Raw genomic sequence first — 18,446 nt, forward strand, 5'->3', positions numbered from 1 at the left:
ATATGTTCTCAACCTAGATCCACTTGTTTGGTATTTAAACCTTAGCAGCCTTTCTCACTACATATGCTGTCATCCCTGTGCTTCTTTAAACTACATTACACAATGGTATGTCAACCAGAATCTCAAGGTCAGCTTGCATATAGTTTACAACAACAAAAAAAAAAAGCAAAAGATCTTGAATTTATATTTTTAAATTCTCCATTATCTCTGGTACCTGCATGTATCTGGAATAATAGCCTAGCTGTCTCAAACACTTTGAATTTTCTCATTTCAGCTTGAGAATTACTCATGTTACATATTTTTTATTTTCTCAAAAAGAACTGGAGCTAGAGACAAGCATATAAAGATGTGTAGGGCTCTGTGCAAATTTTACTTCTCAAAGATGGCATACTTTTCCTAATTGAATTCAAAAATACTTTGCTTTTAGCAATTTTTTTTTTTTTTTTTTTTGCAGAAAATGATATCTTTACAAGGATGCATGTCATTCTCAGTGGAATGAAAATTCATGCTCTTCATATTTAACCATCAATGCCAAATGAGTACACAGGCCAGGCTGCCAGTCTGAACTTTTATTTTTATATGTTCTTGAATCAAGGCAGGTTTGAAATTTGAAATAGAACAATTTATTTCTGATCTGATGCTCAAACAACCTGGCCCTAACTTAGAAAAGAAACTGAAAACATCTAAAAAAAAGATGAAGCAAAAGCTGCACTCACAAATTTTTGGAAGACATTTAGAGAAATTATGAGACTGTCTTTGCAAATCTTTAAGCCATCATTCATTGTTTAGCCCTACTAATAAAATTAACTTTCTCAGATGTTCGATCCTGAATATTGATTTTACTAAAACTTTACCCACAAAAACATTACTGTTTCTTACTGAGACTACCTTATGTAAACTACTAAAAAAAAAAAGGCTAGTATAAAGCCACTATTCAAAAATACAAAAAAAGAGTGAAATACTTTATTTAACAGAATTATTTCTGCAGAGGCAATGTAAGAATGAATATTTTGCAATACCGTGACACTGGATAATGGTAATGCAGTGTACCAGCAATATGATACATTCATCACAACAAAAACGTAATGTCCTCTACGTACAAAATGAACACAAGTCATAAATCAATGCACAATACAGATATTTTGCAATTATCTTATGTAAATATAGCATAAGCACATTTTATTTAACATAGTATCATAGAAGGAAGAACAGCAATTAACTGTAGAATGCCTCCAGATATTTGGGGAACATCCCTGTCTACCATTCCTTGCCATTGTGCAAAAGCTGGGAATCCCTCCCCTCAGGACAGTGAATGCTGCCTTCACAGCATCCTCAGCCCTGGATGGCCCAAGCAGCAAATATCAAGCTCAGGATTCAGACTCAATTCTCCCACGTGGCAATGGCAAGTGACTACTGCCACTGAACCATGGGCTAGCTTGTTAACTGAACTTGACTGACTTGGAAATGCATATTATTGGGATATGGAAATGGGCTAAAAATCAGTAATGGATACCCTGATATATCAGGACTTATCCTTAAAAAACACAAATATTCTTTACATAGGGTGACTCTCGCACAGTTGGATTATTATCTTTTGACACCCCCTTAGCAACACATATTTTACAATTTATTTAAATGCTTTCTTTTTTTCTATACATTTATGGGGTCAATATTCAAAGACATTTAGCCAAATAACAGAGGCTTTCCAGGGGAATTCCAGGGTGGATTAAATTTAGTGGGATAACATATTCAGACTTAGCTGGATAACTTATCCAGCTAACTCTGGTCATGCCCCAGAGCTGTCCTGAAGTCAGCCGGATAAGCTTATTCAGCAAAACTTTAAAATAGGTGGATATTCAGTGGTGCAGCTGCACAACTGAATTTCCTGCCAAAGTCAGCTGGTTATGTTTATCCGGCTAACCCTGCTGGCCAGTCAGCAGCTAAAATTAGACCCTTTGGGGCGGATTTTAAAAGGGTTACGCGCGTAACCCTTTAAAAACCCTCCTGTGCGCGCCGAGCCTATTTTGCATAGGCTCGGCGACGCGCGTATGTCCCAGGGCTTGAAAAAAATGGGCGGGGCGGGACCGAGGCCTCCGGCACAGCGGTCAGGCTGGCGCGCACAACCTACACCTGCCCAGAGGCAGGCGTAAATAAAGAAACAAAGGTAGGGGGGGGGGATTTAGATAAGGGAAGGGAGGGGAAGGTGGGGGGGAGGGCGGAAGGAAAGTTCCCTCCCAGGCCGCTCCCGATTTCGAAGCGGCCTCGGAGGGAACGGGGAATGCCATCGGGGCTCTCCTAGGGCGCAGTGCGCGCAAGGTGCACAGGTGTGCACCCCTTTGCGCGCGCCGACCCCGGATTTTATAACATGCGCTTGGCTGCGCACGCGCATGTTATAAAATCTACGCCCGCGCGTAGATTCCAAAATCTGGCCCTTTGTATCTAGTCAATTTTTAATGAACTTAGCATGTTGACTGCATCAGTTAGTTATTCTTTAGTTTTGCTGAAATCATATGGCTTCCACCACTGGGCAAACTGTAGTACTTTCTTCCTTTGGTCATCAAAGTTTTCTCGAATTGCCTTTCTCCAAAGTCTTGGCTCTAAATCCAGCATTCCACCAATGATTTCCTTTTTATTGAAGAAAAAAATAAAAAGCAATACATGTAAAACAAGCACTTTATTGTAGTTTGAAAAAACATTAAAGACAGAGCATATTTATCCATGCTGTACAGCTCAAACATTACATATTTTAAGGAACAAAATTATTATGCTGTCATACCATTTCTACACTTTGGAGGTAATTTTCAAACGGAATTACATGCTTAAAACTGGGTTTTACATGTATAAATGCACTTTATTGCATAAGTGGGCTTTTGAAAATTGCTGCAATATTTGCCATTGAATTGTCATTAGATTTTACATGGGCAAGTGCACTTAAGGACGGTAACTTTCAAAGCAACGCATGGGTGCACAGGTGTGCACGTTTGTCGGCCTGCACCCAGGGACGCAGCTATTTTATAACATGTGTGTGTATATGTACACATGTTATAAAACAGCCTGGCTGAGCACCCGCTTGCTCAATTTTAAGTGGGTGCGCACCTCTGCGCTCAGATCCTGCTTCTAGCACATAAGTGGGGAGATTTTAAAAGGGGCACGTGCTGCATTTGCCGCTAAAACCAGTTCGTTCCCAGTTCAGGGACAGGTCTTCTAAACCCTCCAAGTTTAATAGCCTTCCTTCCCCCCCTATTAGCCCTGACCTTTAAAACCTCGCTGATTTGTTTAATTTTTTTTTGTTTTATTACTTGCATGTTATCCACAGCAGAAATAAAGATACTTGGCAAGGGACCCCAGCGTGCAGCTTTACGAGTATGTATGTGCAAATTTCAGGTTAAAATTTCAGTGTTCTCTGTAAAGCTTGTTAGTTGCATTTCTGTTTATTGTGAACCGATGAGATGTTCCCAACGTTCATCGGTATATAAAAGCTTCTAAATAAATAAATAATAAATAAAATCCTGGAACGCCTATGTCCCACCCACATCCTGCCCATTTTTGAAAACTTTCTATTTGTGTGCGCAGTGGGAGATACGTGCGTATCTGGGCAGCTTTTAAAATCCTCTTGGCGTATACGAGTCTGACATATTCGCGCATCCCCAAATTGATGCGCATGTTGGGCTTTTAAAATGTACCTGTAAGCGTGCAAAATGGCCTTTTGAAAATTGTTATGAAAGTATGTTACATGTACACACGTAACTCCTTTGAAAATGACCTCCCGTCTATTACTGTCCATTCTCTCATTTATTTAACAAATTTTACAGATTTGGTTTTTATTTCTGGAATTAAATATATCCATGCAACAACAAAACAATTGAACTTTACTTTCATTTACCTTCAAAAGTTCATGCTGCATTTATACTTCAGCTTTGTCACAGTGGAGCTCACCTAGCTTTCTTTTTATTTGTATGATCTTATATTTTTAATTGAGAAAAACCTATTTTTAGATAAACAAAATAGGACCACAATTCACCTGATCTAAAAGTACAATAAACTGATTTAAAAGAAATAAAATAAACAAGAACAGCATCTGAACCAATAGAAAAATCATCAAGAAAGGGGATTAGATGGTCAGGCTCAGGAACGGAATATGAACTTCCTAAGTATTTTCTACAACAATTAATGGGATACTTTAACAAAAATTGTGCCCCCACCTGAACAACAAAATCCCTTAAGGACAAAATCCCTTTCCTAGAATTTTTGGTGGAGAAAGTCACATCCAGGAAAACATGGATTTTATACTCTAAAAACATTTCATCACGTTTTCACAAAAATTATTTTAATACCCAAACACAATGGGAAATAAGAACAAAATAAATCATTAACATGACTTTCCACATAACAAAATCATCTGTTGCCTCAATCATTTCTGTCACATCCAGATTTCCTCCAGAGAGATTTGCTCTCTCATTCTTTACCTGCTTAGAGGGTAAAAAAAAAAAAAAGACACCACTTGAAGCAGTGGGAATTAATAAAACTTCTGGGAGGGTAACTCTTGAATACTTGGCACAAAGAATAAGAAAATTCATACATTGCAAATTCTTATATACTTAATAAAATTTTGTACCCTTTTCTTCAAACCCAAATTGTCCTCAAGTAACTGAGCAGTAATAAATACACTTCCCATAAATACTTGCTTGTTATGTAGTTTTGTTTTGACTAAACTGTAAGCTCTATAGAGCAGGGGATGTCTCCTAGCTGTATCTGTACTATGCTGCGTTTGTCTAGTAGTGATTTAGAAATGACAAATAACAGTTGTTGCAGCTATCTAGCACTTTCTCCAAGAGTCTGGCTGCTTTGACCAAGACCAAAAAAAAATAATTGTGTTGTTGCTCAGAACATATTTCAGACCTATCCACTAATAATGTTGTAGTATTTATATTAGAGTTCATGGCCAGTTTCACTCTCAGTAGCACAATCCAAACAGCTTGAAATGTAATTTCCCCTGAATGATCAGAAACAGAAGAACACTGTGTCCCCAGAAAAAAAAACAAAACCCAACAACAAACACCTTCCTTTCCCACTTCCTTGAATCGTCAGGAACTGAAATTGCTCCCAAATTCTTCTCACAGGTACTCACAGAAATGTCATTACTTGGAGAGCCCAAACCCTTCACTACAATGGGATCCTCATTCTCCTCTGACAATCCAGGAAGTTGCGAGAACCCCACTGGCAAACGCATCACCAATCTTTCTGCTAGCTGTGCTGTACAGCATGCAATGGGCCTGATTTTCAAATGCATTTACCCTCTTAAAGCTGGGTTTTACATGTGTAAATATACTTTGCCCTTGTAAGTGTATTTCTGAAAATTGCTACAGTACATTCCATTGAACTGTGAACAGGTTTGACCTGTGTTAAGTGCACTTAACATGGGTAAATGGCTTTTGAAATTTGCTATGACAGGATGTTACATCTAAATGCCTAACACTTTTGAAAATTCACCTGAAACTGTGCAGGGTTCAGTGGCAACAGAGGAGCCAAAGGGCTCAAGGTTTTCTCTTTGCAAGAAGGCACCGACAGAAAACTCTAGTCAGAAGATAAAAAAAATGTGCCACAATGGGAGATGCACGCATAAGCAAAGCATCCTTTGGGACAGTTTTAACTTTCAGAACAGGACAAATTCACTGAAGGGCAGGCCATGAATTTATTCTTTTTGCTCACTGGCTTAGGAAAAAAAGGACAGAGATGGGGCTTATCCTCCAAGGATGCCACAGTATTGGATTCAGCTCCTCACATAGCTTCATCATGATGAACAGCAATTTAGTTTTCTGATTTACTTTGATTAACAGCAGGCATGAAAATCATCAGGCGTTTTCAAAACCTTCTAACCTTTATTCCTCCCAGAAGAGACCTTCTGAAATAGATCTGGTATGACCTTATTAAAGTAATATTAAGGAAAGCATGCACTTTGCAGCTGTTATGACAACACTTTAGAAATGACTTTGCTAATTGATTTTCATAACAATGACAGGATTAATAACATTTATTAACCAAAAAAATCAAGTTGGGTAAAAGTCATGTCTCTTTAAGGTTGAAAAATGTTTTAAGAAGCAAACTTTTGGTGTTGCCAAGGTGCCTTCCAACCTCTACCCAACTGCTTTTTTATCCTAAACAAATTTTAATTTTGATGAGCTAACATGATACCTCTTCTTCTAATTCCTGAAATGTTCTCTAATTGTGATTGAAGGATGACAGCATAATGCAACCTACCAAACTCATCTAAATGAGGAACTCTGTTCAATAGCCATGAAAATACGATGTGTAAAGAATACTGCTCATTTATAATCAGTAAAACACACAAACATGAAAAGGACTGCATTAATAAAAGGATACATCTTGGAGGAAAAGCGAAACCATCAGATCATTTCCATATTCATTTATTGCTAAGATAAAATTCAGAATTCTGTTAAGCAACCAAGTCCTTCCTTCCTCTTACCTGATCGTCTCTAAGGATATTAGGAGGTCGGGGGGCAAGATTTATTTATTTAATTTAGTCATATTCTGTCTTTCCATTCACATGACCTTATATTGTAAATCCCACATTAACTGTTTCCCATCTCAACCAATGGATCTCAAAGAAATGAGCTGTTTTATAAAGCTGGGGAACTAGGGTGGTTTTTCTTACTGGGAGTTAGGAGGTTAGACCCAACTTCCTGAAAATTTTACCCCAATGAGTAAATAAATGTAGCTGCCATTTTCACTAAGTGGCTACTTTAGCCACTCAAAATGTAGGCACTCCTAGGGGCTTGGAGTGGATAGGGGGAATTTAGCTTGCTAGCTGAAATTTCAGCTCATGCAGCTACATTTAGTTGTTTATGCCCATGTGTATGGATACCAGGCTTAGATCTTGCCATCTATGGTACAGACTTAGATTTAGATGAATTTTCAGTCACAATCTAGCTAGTTGGTTGAAGATGAAACTTCAGCTGAACTGAGCTGGCTAAGTTGCCAGTAAGCAGCTTGTTGAAAATCAATCTTCTAATCCAATAATGAAAGGCTTTGCTCTGTTTTGAGCCTTTGACAATTTATAAGTCTCAACTGAATACTTTTAGAAGAGCATATAGAATGCCTTTTGATATGGTTTATGATTTATAGAATGGTTTATGATATTTTGCTCATTCTGAGATGGACAAAATGATTCATTAAGAATAGAATGGATGCTTGACTCAGCAAGGTGTTAAAAAGTACAAGTAAGTTTGATCTAATTATTTGTCAGAGAATGATTTTGACTTAGTTATTTGTAACCTACAGTATACAGCAGCATAGATGTTTTCCATAAGTAACTGGGACTCCTAGGCTTGTAATTGGTTTTCCTAACATGTTATTTGGTACTGCTTGAACATTCATGGGTGACATTCTATGCATGGAAATGCATCTCCGGACTTTTACTAAATCCTTTAATACAAATTATTGTTGAGATACTAGCATATGAAACTATCAGGGTGGGAGATCTCTGAGCCAAGATGTAGAATATATTTTCATATTTTTGACATCTCATTTAGTTGAATCTAAACATTGCTGAATGATTTCCATGGCAAAAAGGGAACGAAAAGCAAGGAAAATTTGATATCAAGCCATTGTGTTAATGGATAATAATCATAGGTTTAAGTCAGACTAAACAAAGTCAACCTCTTGCTCTTACAAACACAGGTGTATTTCTATTAAACCCAGTGCAACAGTTTAGTATATGGTAATCAAAAGTATACAAACTGGAGGCAATTTTCAAATGACTTTACGCACATAAACTGCTACCTTTATGCAAGCAACTAATTTGAAAATTCACTCCATACTAAAGGCTGAATTTTCAAAAGGTTTTATGCCTATAAATTGAGTTTACGCACACAAAACGGTCTTTTGAAAATTGCTGTGATATATCCAGGGCTTGATTACCATATATGCTACTTTTACATGTGTAACTCCTTTGAAAATTCACTCCATTATGAGGTCATTCTAAAAGTAGAGTACATTAGACTTTTTAAAGTAGATTCTTGCAAATAGAGCAACTAGAAAAAAAGCAAATTCTTACTTTCTAATTTCTATTGCATTTACCCTTCCTTTTCAATCTTAAAGGAGCACTGCCTAAGGTGACATACAGCAAATAAATAAAAAAACAGCTAATAAAATACAATAATTTGTAATCTATACCACTCGTAATTTTCTTTATCGTGCCTTTCTGTAAACTGTTGTGATGGTTATCTAACTCAACGACGGTATAGAAGAGTTTTTAAATAAAATAAATAAAACAATACATAAGGCAAAATATACTAGAAAAAACAAAATAAACAAAGACAGCTACAAATCTGTTAAACATTTAATCAGAAATGCATCTAAAACAGTGAGAAGCACAGCAATATAATTTGTAGTTGCCTTTTATGCAGCATACTTTCTAAGTGGAACCAAAATGTATCATTACCTTGCCAAAATAATGAGGGAATTTGTGTTTCTCTTCAATTATGTGAGCATAGCCTCCTTGAAGACCAAAGTTCACAGAGAAATAGGGCAAACCTTTGGGAACCTAAAAGCCAAACAAAAAAAAATGTTTTTTTTCTCTAAAACTTGTGTTTAGTTCTACCATTATGGCATTATTTTTACAGTGTATAAAAAAATTCAGTTAATCCCAATAAATTGCAATACAGTTCTGCTGAATACTAAGAATCATTGATCTAAGGTCTTTTATCCATGCACTTCAATGAGTAAGACATTTTTGCAAAGAAAATACGGTGATATTGCCTTGACTTTTAAAACTTATGTTCATTTGTTCTTTGCAAACTAGAATAAAAACATCATTATTCTTATGGTCACTTTATTGCTGTATACAGCATACACTAAGGGATAATAAACTTGATACACTACAAACCTTTGCTATGTTAGTGGAACCAGCATAAAAAAAACAAATTTGGTAATAAATACCAAAAGCAGTAAACAGAAATAACACTTCCCCCGCCCTCAACATTCGGGGAAAATCAGAAATAACCTTCATATCGATGTTAGATAATAAAAGTAAATGTGCATTGGTCTCTCTTCATCTTCAGGGCAAAGGTATGGCTTTCCTGACCCACATCTGCATCTTGTTTTCAAATTTAGAATGCATGGTTGTTTTTTTTAATTGGCTTCTCTCCCTATCTCTCCTGTGTTACATTATCCCTCTCTTCATTCTGTCTTTTGCTGTTCCTTTTTATATTTCAATATTTCTTTCCTGCCTCTTTACCATATTCTTTCCCTTAACTATCCTTTTCTCTTTCTCCTACCTTCCTTCCACTAGTCTCCCACCACCCTCTCTCTCACCTTCCACCTTTCCCAAGCTTTCCATTACATTTTTCCTGTCTACCTCTTTTCCTCTCAGTCTACTTCCTTCCTTATGCCTTCTAGCTTCCTTTTCTTTTGGCTCCTCTTTCCTGCTCCTCTTCTCTCTCTTCCCCATTCTCTTTTTTTTCTGTCTCCGTTCCTTTGCCATAACAGAGCTAATGGTCTGTCACTGGCTTCCTGTTGTGCCAAAGGCAACGAGCACGCAGATTTCTCACCCCGTAGCAGACATCAGTGACATACTCTCTCTATATTTGGGTGTGGAGAATGGTAAAACCTTACCATTGATCAGCCATCAATCTTTCTTTTCCAGGAGAGTAAGATTGGTAATTCCCTGCTCCCCAAAAGGGCTCTGAATGGCTCTTTTGTTGGCAGGGTGCAGAGAGGATTCCTTGAGGGCTGCAGTGTTCTGTAGGTGGTAGGCAGGCTGAGTTCTTTTTACTTGTCAGAGAGGATGTCAGTTTTTCTGGCATCACACTACGAATGCATTCAGCTCCAATCTAAAATGTGCTCACTGTGTGAGCCACCATTCTTTTTCCTTCCGAGACATCACTATAACAACTGATAATCAATTGGCATTTTTAACATATCGGAAGCTGGTGGATAGAAACACATTTTTCGAGTTGTCATCCATGTTATCCCAAAGATAATTTACTGGTAGGGCAATTTTTACTCCTTAAGGCATTCGTGTTTTAATGCTCAGGCTTTCAGGGCTCAGGGCCGTGATATGGCTAGACATTTTTCTCTTTGAGGTTATCCAGTTTCTTCTATCAAAAAGGCCTATAAGAGCGCTCTATTATTTTTTTTTTATAAGTTTTTATTTTTCATTGAAACACCAAAACATTAACCAATAAACAAGTCATATTAATGACATAGTTCGGCTTATTTCCCTACAAGGTGTTGAGTGCCCCAGCAGGCCTGCGACTGGGTCTACTCACCTCCGGCGCCTGGCTCCCGGACCTGGCCCAGATATTTATTTTTATATATGCCATATGAGCACTGTTTAATGTGTCCCCAGTCTTTTAGTGGAACTGAGTTCCCAGTCTCAGATATTTGTGTATTGGTATTAAAGTTTCAACTACCCGTTCTTCATGGGTTGCATACATTATTAAATGTCCCTATGGGTTACTATATCTGGACAAAATGACCTGCCCAGTTTGTATGTGCATCATTGAACATCGCAGCTGCCTTCAGTCTTAAACTTGAGGTTCTGATTATGGCTCTTTATGTTACTCACAATCACGTTTTTACCAATTTGGATTTTGCTGTTATTGATACAGTCCCTCATAGTAGGAGGGGAGGGGGACCATGACAAAATACTAGTGAAGCACAAGCAATGATGGATCTGTTCTCTATGTATGGTGCACCTTATGGTCTTACTAATGATCTGGGCAGGTCTATTTTTATGTGATTGGTATTTGTCACTGAATATTATAATTCTTGACTGATGTGCAATCAGCATCTTTAAGAATATATTTTAGATAATCCCAACCACCTTTTTGGTGTGTCATTTAAGTTCTTTTGTTTCCTGTTCCCAGAAAGACAGACGTTGAAGGCCACATGGCATCATTCAGCTTTGAGGTGTCCAAGCTGTCTGTCAAACTTTCCTAAGAAACCATTTGAATCACCCCTGAAGCAGGTGACTCGCTTGCTGAAACACTAATGTCTGGTTATACTTTGGGTTACGCTTGCATCGTAAATTACGTTACTGTACCTGCATAATACTACACTGTATTACAAAAAGAGTGTTGCTTCATTTTAGCTATGTTATAGCAATTCTCATGCTTTCTGGCTAGAGGAAAAAAATAAGCATTGTTAAGTAAAGTAACAAAAAATTTGAATAACTTAATCAATAGTTAATAAGGGAATCTAGCTTTGTTTTATAAAATCTTTAAAAGTTACAGATAATTTAAGCTGGCATTTTTATTTTCTGTCTCACTAAAATGAAACCATAGAACCTATAAAAAAAAAAATCAATGAAGTAAAAAATATCTAGAAGCTTTTTTTTTTTTATTATTGCTTGTAAGAATAAAAGGTTTGTGACATGACCTACTAAGTGACTTGTTGGTAGTAAAAGTTCAGAGACATTGAAGAATGGCATGTAGTCCTGAGTGATAGCATGTATTAAAAGGGATAGGGCCTTTCAATCCTCTCCTCCTTTCAAATGTCCAATATAAAACAGATTACAGGAGATCAAAGAACCACCTGAATGCCCCAAGAGCCAACGTCTTCTGCTGGTGAAGGATTATAATCTTCTATTCTTACTGAGTATCTACCTGTCTTTGATCACTAAGGACGAATGCAGCTGGTGAGTACCCGTGAAAAGATTAAGATAGTCCAGGGCATTCTGATAAATAACAACAACAAAATAAATCAAAGAAATCACCTTTTGTATTAATGTTAAATTTAATTGGCCTGTTATACATGCCATTCACATTTTACAGTACTCGATTTGACCACTGGAAAATAGTACTTTAAACATGATACTTTGTCTACTCAATTAAGGCCTGATTCATCATGGTCTTTTCCCACAGGCACAGAATAGGAAAAAAGCCTTTATGAATCAGGGCCTAAACCTTTAAAGTATAGTATGATGTGGGAAAACTGGAACAAAGTATCATTAGGAAACCAAGAATGCCTCTTAAGAGATTATAGAAACATAGAAATGACGGCAGAAGAAGACCAAACGGCCCATCTAGTCTGCCCAGCAAGCTACGCACTTTATCCATTTTTCCCCCTTTTTTTTTTTCTCTCCCACCTGTTACTATTGGCTTCCAGTACCCTCCAGCCCTAATTCCCCTCCACCCCACCACCAATTTAGAGAGCAGCGCCATATCTGCATTCAAGTGAACATCCAGCTCAATTAGGGGTAGCAACCGCTGTAACAAGCAGGCCACACCCTTGCCCCATACTCTTACCCACCCCTGTTTTTATTTATTTATTTATTTTTTGAGATAGCAGCCCTCCATACTTCCGCTCCGTGAAGGTGGAACACCAACTACTGGCCACTGGCATCCCGCTTCGTGAATGCCTCTGTGGCTACTGCCGCTCCGTGCAGTGTTTGAATGCCTCTGTGGCTACTGCCGCTCCGTGCAGTGTTTGAATGCCTCCTCCTTATTCACACCCTCTAGACTTGATGGATCCACAGTGTTTATTCCATGCCCTTTTGAAGTCGTTCACAGTTTTAGACTTCACTACTTCCTCCGGAAGGGCATTCCAGGCCCATCTAGTCTGCCCAGCAAGCTACGCACTTTATCCATTTTTTTCCCCTTTTTTTCTCTCCCACCTGTTACTATTGGCTTCCAGTACCCTCCAGCCCTAATTCCCCTCCACCCCACCACCAATTTAGAGAGCAGCGCCGTAACTGCATTCAAGTGAACGTCCAGCTCAATTAGGGGTAGCAACCGCTGTAACAAGCAGGCCACACCCTTACCCCATACTCTTACCCACCCCTGTTTTTATTTTTTTATGTTTTGAGATAGCAGCCCTCCATCCTTCCGCTCTGTGAAGATGGAACACCAACTACTGGCCACTGGCATCCCGCTCCGTGAATGCCTCTGTGGCTACTGCCGCTCCGTGCAGTGTTTGAATGCCTCCTCTTTATTCACGCCCTCTAGACTTGATGGATCCACAGTTTTTATCCCACGCCCCTTTGAAGTCGTTCACAGTTTTAGACTTCACCACTTCCTCCGGAAGGGCATTCCAGGCATCCACCACCCTTTCCGTGAAGAAATACTTCCTGACATTGGTTCTTAGTCTTCCTCCCTGGAGCCTCAGCTCGTGACCTCTGGTTCTGCTGATTTTTTTCCGACGGAAAAGGTTTGTCGTTGTCTTTGGATCATTAAAGTTTTTCAAGTATCTGAAAGTCTGAATCATATCACCCCTGCTCCTCCTTTCTTCCAGGGAGTACATATTTAGATTGTTCAATCTCTCCTCGTATGTCATCCGATGAAGACCCTCCACCTTCCTGGTTGCTCTTCTCTGTACCGCTTCCATCTTGTCCTTGTCTCTTTGTAGATACGGTCTCCAGAACTGAACACAGTACTCCAGGTGAGGCCTCACCAAGGACCTGTACAAGGGTTTAATCACTTCCCTTTTCTTACTCGATATTCCTCTCTCTATTCAGCCCAGCATTCTTCTGGCTTTTGCTATCGCCTTGTCGCATTGTTTCGCAGACTTCATATCATTAGACACTATCACCCCAAGGTCTCTCTCCTGCTCCGTGCACATCAGCCCTTCTTCTCCCAGCGAATATAGTTCATTCGGATTTCCACTCCCCATATGCATGACTCTGCACTTCTTGGCATTGAATCTCAGCTGCCATATCTTCGACCACTCTTCCAGCTTCCTTAAATCCCGTCTCATTCTCTCCACTCCTTCCGGCATGTCCACTCTGTTGCAGATCTTAGTGTCATCCGCAAAAAGACAAACCTTACCTTCTATCCCGTCCGCAATGTCGCTCACAAATATATTGAACAGGACCGGTCCCAACACCGATCCTTGTGGTACACCACTTAAAACCTCCCTCTCTTCAGAGAGAGCTCCATTTACCATCACACACTGTCTTCTGTCCGTCAACCAGTTTGCAATCCAGGTCACCACCTCGGCACTCACTCCTAAGCTTCTCATTTTATTCACCAGTCTCCTGTGCGGGACAGTATCAAAAGCTTTGCTGAAATCCAAGTAGATGACATCGAGCGCTCTTCCTTGATCCAATTTCTTGGTTACCCAGTCAAAAAAGTCAATCAGATTTGTCTGACAGGATCTTCCCCTGGTGAATCCATGCTGCCTCTGGTCCAGCAATTCTCCCGACTGTAGATAGTTCACTATTCTCTCTTTCAACAGTGTCTCCATTACTTTTCCCACCACCGAAGTGAGGCTAACCGGTCTGTAGTTACCAGCCTCCTCTTTGTTCCCACTCTTGTGAAGCGGAACCGCCACAGCTCTTCTCCAATCACTCGGCACCACTCCTGTTTCTAGGGATCTATTGAACAGGTCACACAGCGGACCCGCCAGCACATCTCTGAGCTCCCTCAGTATCCTGGGATGAACCTCATCAGGTCCCATGGCTTTGTCTACTTTCAGTTTCCCCAGCTCTTCCCATACATTTTCTACTGTAAATGGAGTTACATCTACTCCACTCCCCTCCAGTATCTTGTTAACTAGGGACGTCCTTCTCCAGGGTCCTCCTTCGTGAACACAGAACAGAAGTATTCGTTTAATATTTCTGCCATTTCTTCGTCTCTCTCCACACATTGATCCTTTCCACCTTTCAATTTCACTATACTACTTTGAACTTTTCTCTTTTCACTGATGTATCTGAAAAATGTTTTGTCACCTCTCTTTACCTCCTTAGCAATCCTCTCTTCTGTTTGACTTTTTGCTCTCTTGATTAATTTCTTTCTCTCCCTCAGTTCTACCAGATATTCTTCTTTGTGCTCCTCTCTTTGGGATCTTTTATATTTCTTGAACGCTGTTCTTTTAGCCTTTATTTTGTCAGCCACCTCCTTTGAGAACCAGATAGGTTTCATTTTTCTTTTGCTTTTCTTTACTTTTCTAACATATAGATTAGTTGACTTGGCAATTGCTCCTTTTAGATTGGTCCACTGTTGATCCACATCTCTCACATTCTCCCAGCCTTTTAGTTCTTCCTCAAGGTACTTCCCCATTTCATCAAAGTTTGTGTTTTTGAACTGCAGAATTCGGGTTTTTGTGCTTCTTTTCCGTATCTTTTTTGTGATATTAAACCATATCGTTTGGTGATCACTGGTGCTGAGGTGGGCGCCCACTTGGACATCAGAGATGTTATCTCCATTAGTGAGCACTAAGTCAAGTATTGCTCCTTCTCTTGTGGGTTCCATAACCATTTGTTTGAACAAAGCTACTTGCAGGGCATCCACTATTTCTCTACTATTATTAGATTCTGCAGATGGGATTCTCCAGTCTACATCTGGCATATTAAAGTCTCCAACGATCACCACTTCTCCCTTCTTTCCTATCCTGTGGATGTCTTCAACCAGATCTCTGTCCAGCTCTTCCTTTTGGTTTGGAGGCCTGTAAACCACTCCAATAAAAATGGATGTCCCATCTTTTTTTAGGTTGGCCCATAGTGCTTCTTCATTGCCCCATCTTCCTTGCAGCTCCGATGCTTGGATATTGTTTCTGACATAAAGAGCCACTCCTCCCCCTTTCCTGTCCTCTCTGTCTTTCCTTAACAAGTTATAGCCCGGTATTGCTGTATCCCAGTCATGAGTTTCCGTAAACCACGTTTCTGTGACAGTAACAACGTCCAAGTCCGCCTCCACCATTAGGGCTTGCAGATCTGGGATTTTATTGCCCAAACTATGAGCATTTGTGCTCATAGCTTTCCAGCTTTCTTCATTCAGGTTACTGCTGTTTCTGGTCTCCTTTTGTGACCTCTTTAGTTGAGTTTTGTTATCCACTTTTCCCTTTGCCTTTGTGTAAGGGAAAGGATTAGTGCCTCTGATGGCAGAGCCATCCATCACAATGAGCTTATTCCTTTGGTTTCTGATCTGGAATTTCTGTGTGCATTGGGTTTTTTCTCTCTTTTCAGATAACATTTCAATCTTTTCCTCAAGAACTTCTTCAGTATTTAATACAGAGAAGGCATTTTGTACTTGTTGCACTTGATACAGTGTGTGTGTCTCTGCATCACAGAAGATTCATCTTCCAAATAAAGAGATAAATGTAGGAAAGCGTTTAACATGATGTCAAAGTAGAGGTTGGACTCACATGGTCTGAACTGTTGTAAGTCCATCACAGTGCAAATTCTGGGGTACAATGCACTTTGTGACAACACAAGTAATGTGCCCTATTCACATATAGAAAAAGCCCTGGCAAAAAATGTTGTGCCATTGGGGGTCACTATGAGGTCCTCCCTTACTTAAAACATCACCATAAGAAATAGGCATTAATGTTGTTAATAGTAGGTTAGTTATTCTTGTTTTAGCCATGTGTGAGTTTTTAATGGGGGAGGTCACACCAGTGATAATTGGGAGGGCAAGGAATAGAGGACATCATGTTGGCCGTTCTCATTTTTGTAATACGAGAGTTTTAACTTATTCTCATAGAAAAAGATTAGGGTATTGTTTTAGGGAAAAAGTTGATGAGAGTTTCATACGGATGGTTTATATTAATTCTAGATCGGTACAAAGAAGGAAGATTTTATTCAAAATGAAATAGTACAGAATGATCTAGATCTGTTTTTTATTTCAGAATTGAGGCATTATGCTCATGATATTGTGCTTATGAAAGAGTTATGTCCAGTTGGTTATTCTAATTTTGAGCAGGCACGCAGCCATGAAAGAGGTGGTGGTGTCATTCTTATTTACAATCATTAGGTATACAGAAAGTTGATTTTGATTTTCCTCTATGTATGGAGGCTTTAATGATTACCGGTCAATAATCATTATATTAGTCATTTTTATTGTCCCCCAGTCCTGCATATGCAGGATTTTCAGAAAGTTCTGAAGATTTTAATAACTATGTCCATAAGTTATGATAACTATCATATTAGGTAATTTTAATGCATGAGCTGATGATACTGTTCAGGGTCAGTTTAAGGCAACTGAGGAATTGTTGACAGCTATTGATTATGTACAGGTGATCACAACTCCGATGCATAAAGCGAGCCATATACTTGATTTGGTGATGTGTCTGCAGAAGGACTTTCAGATGATAAAATAAGTGAACTGTGGTCAGATCACTTCCTAATTACATATAAGATTAACTGCATGTTAAATTTTCATAAAAAGAGCTTCTTCACTAGGAAACTAGTGCAACCCTCAGTTCATATTCCTGATTTTTTTTAAGCAATGGAGTGAGGGTATCCAGAATTATGAGTGGAATGTGGCTCCTGTTGAAGAGTCGGTACAACTTTGGAATGATAGCCTCATGCAAGCTTATGATAGCGTTGCTCTGGTACAAGAAAAGAAAGTAAAAAAAAAAGGGAAAAATCAGCACCATGGTTTACTAGTACTCCGATAGGGCAAAGAAGAGCTCTGTGTAAGGCAGAAAAACAATGGAGGCAAGTTAAGAATGAGTTTATTAAACAGGATATTGTAGTACCTGTCAGAGTGCCAAACAGAGCTTTTATTCTAATATAATTAATTATGAGTGCTTTGAATTGTTTACTAGAATTGTTTTCTGTGATTAAAAAGTTAACAGTATCAACTATTGTGAATGTAAGTTTCCCGGACTGTGAAGTCCTAGCACAATATTTTGAAAACAAAGTAAGGAATGTCCAGAATTAAGTGTCTGGATTGATATTACCTATCATTCATGAGCCCATGATAACCCAGGTGGAGACATGGGGTGCATTTAGATCAATGTTGGATGAAATTGATAGTATAGTCTCACATTTGAAAACTACTACCTCTAGGATAAACCCATTTATAATTGTTAGAAGCCTAAAGGAAAGTACTTAAGAGATGATTAGACATATTTATTTATTTATTTAGTGGCTTTTCTATACCGACGTACGTTGGGAACATCTCGTCGGTTTACAAAGAACAAAACTAGCAACAGGCTTTAAATGGAGCAAGTAACAATAAGAACAAGGAGTGCAGGGTAAAAGGGAGACAGTGAACGAATGAACTAGGGAGGGTAGGGGTGTGGGGAAGAGGCGAACTAAAAAATAATATAGATAATATTACATATTGTAAATTGGTCAATGTCAGAAGGGCGTATGCCGGAATTATTGAAGGCGGCAAAAATTAGGCCAATACAAAAAGATGCAAGTAAGGTCTCTAGTGATCTCACTAATTATCAACCAGTTTCTAACCTGCCTACTTTGGCAAAAATTATCAAAAAGGGAGTATTCATGCAATAGGATGAATATATTGCTGAACGTGATCTCCTTGACCAAAACCAATTTGGTTTTTGTAAGGGACATAATACAGAGCTGCTATTAGTGTCATCTTGATCAGAGTACAGTAGGTATTTTGATTCAACTTGATGTGTTGTGTGCATTTGACACAGTAGCTCACATTACCTTGTTGTCCAAGTTGGAAGCGATTGGAATATCAGGAAAAGGTTTGCAATGGTTTGGATCTTTTCTGCATGGAAGAATAGAG

General features: G+C 38.9%; 1 protein-coding gene across 4 annotated transcripts in view; it reads right to left on the minus strand.

The window, feature by feature from the left end:
• Window positions 1-2,315: 2,315 nt before the first annotated feature.
• CWF19L2 (CWF19 like cell cycle control factor 2) overlaps window positions 2,316-18,446 on the minus strand; it is a 664,038-nt gene continuing 647,907 nt past the window's right edge. For all 4 annotated transcript variants that reach the window (XM_029602446.1, XM_029602444.1, XM_029602447.1 and 1 more), the window contains 2 exons: window positions 8,462-8,563; window positions 2,316-2,625 (listed from right to left, as the gene is read on the minus strand). In XM_029602446.1, coding sequence (XP_029458306.1) covers window positions 2,485-2,625; window positions 8,462-8,563 — 243 coding nt within the window. In that variant the 3' untranslated portion in view covers window positions 2,316-2,484. The remainder of the gene's footprint in view (window positions 2,626-8,461; window positions 8,564-18,446) is intronic.

This window comes from Rhinatrema bivittatum, chromosome 5 (genome assembly GCF_901001135.1).
Source record: "Rhinatrema bivittatum chromosome 5, aRhiBiv1.1, whole genome shotgun sequence".
In the NCBI taxonomy this organism is placed as follows: domain Eukaryota; kingdom Metazoa; phylum Chordata; class Amphibia; order Gymnophiona; family Rhinatrematidae; genus Rhinatrema; species Rhinatrema bivittatum.